We start from the raw sequence: 5,118 nt of genomic DNA on the forward strand, positions 1-5,118 counted from the left end.
TGAAAATCGAATTCTGGTTCTGCACTGGCTATATTCAAATTGAATATGATAAATAACATGCGTTGTAAACCATAAGCAGAAACTAAAATGTTAAATACAAAGACATAAACAAGTTCATAAAATCACCATTTTATGTGGTGGGAAATTGCCGATTTGTTACTTTTCACCCTGCTTCACCATCTGCACAACTTTGAAACACAGATACAATGATGAAGAGGAGAGGAGTGATTCTTGAAGGCGGGTTGTGCTTATAGCATGCTGTCTGATCTTGCAGGCAACCTCCTAAAGAAGTTGAGTGGCACTGAAGGAAGTTTGTGGCGTAATCTGGGATGCCTTAACACGTAAATGCCTGCTAGAAGGGCCACAACTTGGAATGGAGTTACATAGAGAACAATGGCGGCAATCAAACAGAAAGTTACGAACAGGGTTGTGGCTCTAGGGTCTCTCCAACTCAGAAGAGACTGAAACCTTTCCCCTTGAGTTGCCAGATCACCGACAACAGTCTGAACCCTCCCTGCTATGCTTCTTAGTCGATCATATCTCATTCTCACAATATCTGATGGCCGAGAAGTTGGGAATGTGTCAAACTCTTCATCTCGTTCGTCAGGATGAGCAGCATCAGCATGAGATAGCCGTGTGTCCATGTGAGGAGGGTGCCTCGGCCTCCACCGGTAGTTCCAAATTCCAATCAAGAATAGGTAGAGAAAAATAGTTGGAAGAATTAGTTCCGGATAAAGAACCAATATAATAAAGAGGATATGAATTAAAATGGTTGTGAGAGGATTCTTCCAATTGCAGATTTGATCAAGCCATTTTCCTACTGCAATCACCCCGCTTAAAACTCCCATTATTCGGAAAAAATTTGCCTTGCTTCTTCTCATGCTCCACATATGTGAATCAACATCCAGCATATACTCCACAACCTCTTTCCTCAGTGGGGGCTCAGCCCGGTTCAGCCTCATTGAGACAATCTGCATAGCCTGGTGCCTCAAGCTATCGAGCTGAATCACAGACAATGGATGAATGTAATGCATTTTTGGCAACAAAGGATGCGAATACATATACAGCATATTAATCAAAGATGAGCATGTAAACCTCACTGCCAGCTGAATTTCACCCATTTTCTTCACCCCAGATGGATGTAGGACCAGAAGAGGGTACGAATGTGTGTAAACCCTGTCAGCTTCAAGTGTAGATAGCCGAATTCTCACTTTGCCAATTCTTGAATCCTTTCCCCCTTTATCACCTCCATGTATATGACCATTGTCAAAAACCCCAATTGTAATGACAGTACACGGGTCGAAAACCTCCCAGATGTACTGCTCATTCCACTTGGGATTGAAGCTGTCCACGATTGTCCTTGTGCGAACCCATTTCTGCCCGTATTTTGCTACACAATAAGCATCTGTGGTACCTCGGCCATCTTTTGTTTTCATTGGCATCAAACCAACTGCGCTTATAACCCCTACCTCAAAAATCCCGATGCTCGACTTCCACAACTGCTTTGCAGTTGGCCTGAGATCACTACTGTAGTGTGTTGATTCATCCAAGACATGGTACCCACCATCCAAGCAAATCCGTAAATGAATCCTGCTGGAAAATTTGATCTCCCTCTTCTGTTCCCCATCTACGATCATATGCTTCTCAAGATTAAACCACCTCGTGTGCACAGGTTTATGGTCTAACCTCCTCTGCACAGTCTGTAAAGCAATCACACACTTACCCAAAATTTCATCTTTGCCGGATCCCACTCTATCTTCCACAGTAAGATACAACGGTTCCTCAAATGGTTCAGCAGCAACAAACATCAAATCCTCATTCCAAATTGGGTTAATACTTTTGCTCTGTGATATTCTAGTCCTCAATACCTGATTTCCACAGATAACCTTCACAAAAACTTCCGGATACCTACTCTTGTCATTAGGTAGCAAGTCCTGAGCTTCAATAACATTAACCCTCACATACCAAAGCTTGGGGGAGAGGTATACCTTCGATCGAATGTTATTGACACCCTCGGGCCCAACTGTTGCAGCATCAGAATGCCACGCATCAGGAAACGCCTCGTCTGCTTGAGTTCCCATCCAAACTGCCAACATCAGCTCCCCCTTGACCTTAACCCCCTTCCTGTCCTCCAACCTATACCACTGTGGTGCCAGTGGGCTATCTGGTGGAAAGCGTTTCGGGATGTCATTGAGCTCAAACATAATCCTGCCCATGAAATCATCTAGCACAACATCCTTATCTTTCACCACAACTTCCAAAAATGAAGCTTGAAGTCGATCTTTGGAGAAAGCAAACACCTGATTCCATTCAGGGTTGGACTTCTTCTCAAAATGCCTAGTAACTCCCTTATAGTTTCCAAGTTTCACTTCGACATAGGGATCACAACTACCAGTGACATCTTTTGCAGGCAAATCCTTTGCTTTCACCACACGAACGTAAAGGTAGTGCATCTGTTCTACGAGGTCATATGTGCATGAGAGCTTGTCCCCCGTGATAGAGCCCGCGCCAATGTTTGGCGACGTCTCTTTCAAAGCAAAATCTTGAGACTGCGGAGGCTTCTGCATTTTTCTAGTTTGTGGGAACGGAAAGAGAAGCTACTCCTTAAACACCAAACCAGGGTAAAAAAACAAATTGAATTCGAATGACACAAATGCTCAGTACAAGTGAAACCTCAAAAGATTTCCAACACCAACAATCAATTCCTTCCTAAAGATGTATAAATTTTCTGTAAAATGGAACAAAGATTATCTCAAAGATAAAAGAGATGGCTTTACCAAGAACTTCAAAAGAAAGAAATCATGAAGGACTTGTTAACAACCTGCAGATTCAAAGAGATCAAGAAATCAATATATTACTCTTCCATAAAGTAACCCTCTTTCGGTTTCTTTGAGAAGAAAGTAGAGAGAGAGAGAGAGAGAGATTCAAATGTCGCTTCCCTTTTCCATTTTTGGGATCACAGAGAAAATGAAGAAAAAAAACATCATTTCGAGTATTTTCAACTTAGAAAGACACTAAGTTTTCCCTTTTTCAACATTTATATAACTTGAGAACAACCAATACATATATTCTATTCAATCAATATATTTTCTGAGCAACCAAACATATTTCACAGTACAAAAACCTAATCAGAGAGTACTAAAAGAAGATAAATGACCAAACTTAGCTTTATATTCACAACTCACAGATCCAGTGCAGAAACCCCATCAAGTCCAAGACGACAAGTAAGCTCAAATTTAAAAAAAAAAAACTTGCACATTAACTTCAACTAATCACACCTAAAGAAAAATGGGTTTCAAACAACGACTAAAAAAACCAACTTCAGGAAAACCTTAAAAGTAAGCAAGCATTGTTCAACTTCACAAGCAAATTAAATGACCAACTTATAAAAAAATAAAAAATAAAAAATAAAAAGCAGAAAAAGGGGAACAAGAAAACCTTACAAGTAATGCCGACTTATTAGAGTTATAAAGTAAAACACTGACCTGAGGTATCTAAAAGTGCTTTTCTTCAAGGTGCGTCCATGGAAAATTTTCGACTTTAAGAAAATAAAAAAATGGGAAAATTCAGTTTTTTGCAAGGGAAGAAAAAAAGGGCAGCTGAAGAGAGTGAAGAGTGTGTGGGGCTGAGATCTGTGAGAAAGACTGAATCTTCTCTGTATAAAGAGCATCGACAGAAAGAAACCTACTGAGTGCCAACTTTTTCACACCTCCTTAACAATTTTTTATGTGTTTTGTTAGTTCTTATTGTTTTGTTTAAGAGGAGGCATGTCACACGTGTGAGAGGATTGTGGTCGGTTTTGGCATCATTCCTGAAAAATAATGCTCCGCTGTTTAATGAAGACCAACAAGTTGTGTTGAAAACACAATTGAAAGTGGATACGTGTTCATTTGTTGGTCTTGGAGTAGTGTTTCTCAAAGATATGAGACAATTGTGTGTCTTTTAATATGTTTCTTGGTTTGCTCATTATATGTGATGCTTTGATAATGAAATGCGTATTTGGTGCACTCTGTAAGAGTTTCTTTAGTATTTCTCATATAATTAAGCATTTTAGTGATAATTTCGAGATTTTTACGTAATAGTGGGATCATAATGAGTTGGGAGTAACCTTGATGAAAATTGGAAAAATATATCATTGAGGGAGGAGAATTCGAATCCAAAACTTTTGGGCTCATTTGTAAGTGTAAATCTTTTTTTTGGTAAAAAGTGTAAATCATTTTAATCATAGAGTTACTTGAGCCTCTAGCCCTAGACGATACCTATGTTTTTTGTTTTTTATACAACAATATTCTAATCTAAAAAGGAAAAAGTTATGTTAGTCACACAATCGTTGAGCTACCGGCTTATCAACCCTATAAAAAAACACCTATGTTTTTGTAGGCTTATGTTAGTTTTATCCTCTATAACTCGATTTCGGTCACACTTTACCTCCTATAACTCAAAAGTCATTGCTTACTCAAAATTTACTCCAAAATAAACGCAAGCACTTAAATTGATATTACAATACAAAATGGGTCAGTTTTAGGTACGTCCATTGAACTCAAAAGTCACCACTTTATTTGTATTGTATGATATTTACTCTAAATAATTAAGAGCATGTGTTTATCACACAATAGACCAGCATCGAAGGCGACCATTACCTATGTCAATATGTTAGAAAAGGACAAGGATTGTCTGCCTTCCCACTTCCGGTGCCCTTCCGTGCCCTCCTATTTTGTGTAGTCACGGTTAAGTCACGTCAACATTTTATATTGTTTTTTATAGAGATAATAAGACAAAATGATTAGTAATATAAAATGTTGACGTGACTTAACCGTGATCACACAAACAAGAGGGCATATAAAGACACTGGAAGTGAAAGGGCAGACAATCCTTGTCTGTTAGAAAAAGCTAATTTATTAATTGATTTGTGATCACGTGTGCTGTTAGAAAAGGCTAATAACTTTACTAATTCTCATATGGGAATGTAATTATGAGTTGATTGATGAGGGTACATGTTCTTAAAAAGGTTAACGTCACATCATTAAATTTCAATGGTACTACTAGTACTACTATGTGACCTTAAGACGAACTTGTTGATATTTGGTGGAGGGGCGACGGGGAGTTTCTGGATGTAAT

The 5,118-nt window shown here is 38.8% G+C and overlaps 1 protein-coding gene across 1 annotated transcript; it reads right to left on the reverse strand.

Annotated features, from left to right (window-relative positions):
• Nucleotides 1-3,730, reverse strand: LOC103422580 (multiple C2 domain and transmembrane region protein 5). The gene is made up of 2 exons (XM_029087889.2): nt 3,486-3,730; nt 1-2,821 (listed from the first exon to the last, which is right to left on the reverse strand). The coding sequence occupies exon 2, from the start codon at nt 2,565-2,567 to the stop codon at nt 249-251; it is 2,319 nt and encodes a 772-aa protein (XP_028943722.2). The 5' UTR covers nt 2,568-2,821; nt 3,486-3,730; the 3' UTR covers nt 1-248.
• Nucleotides 3,731-5,118: the final 1,388 nt, after the last annotated feature.

The sequence above is a fragment of the Malus domestica genome, chromosome 11 (assembly GCF_042453785.1).
Source record: "Malus domestica chromosome 11, GDT2T_hap1".
NCBI lineage: Eukaryota > Viridiplantae > Streptophyta > Magnoliopsida > Rosales > Rosaceae > Malus > Malus domestica.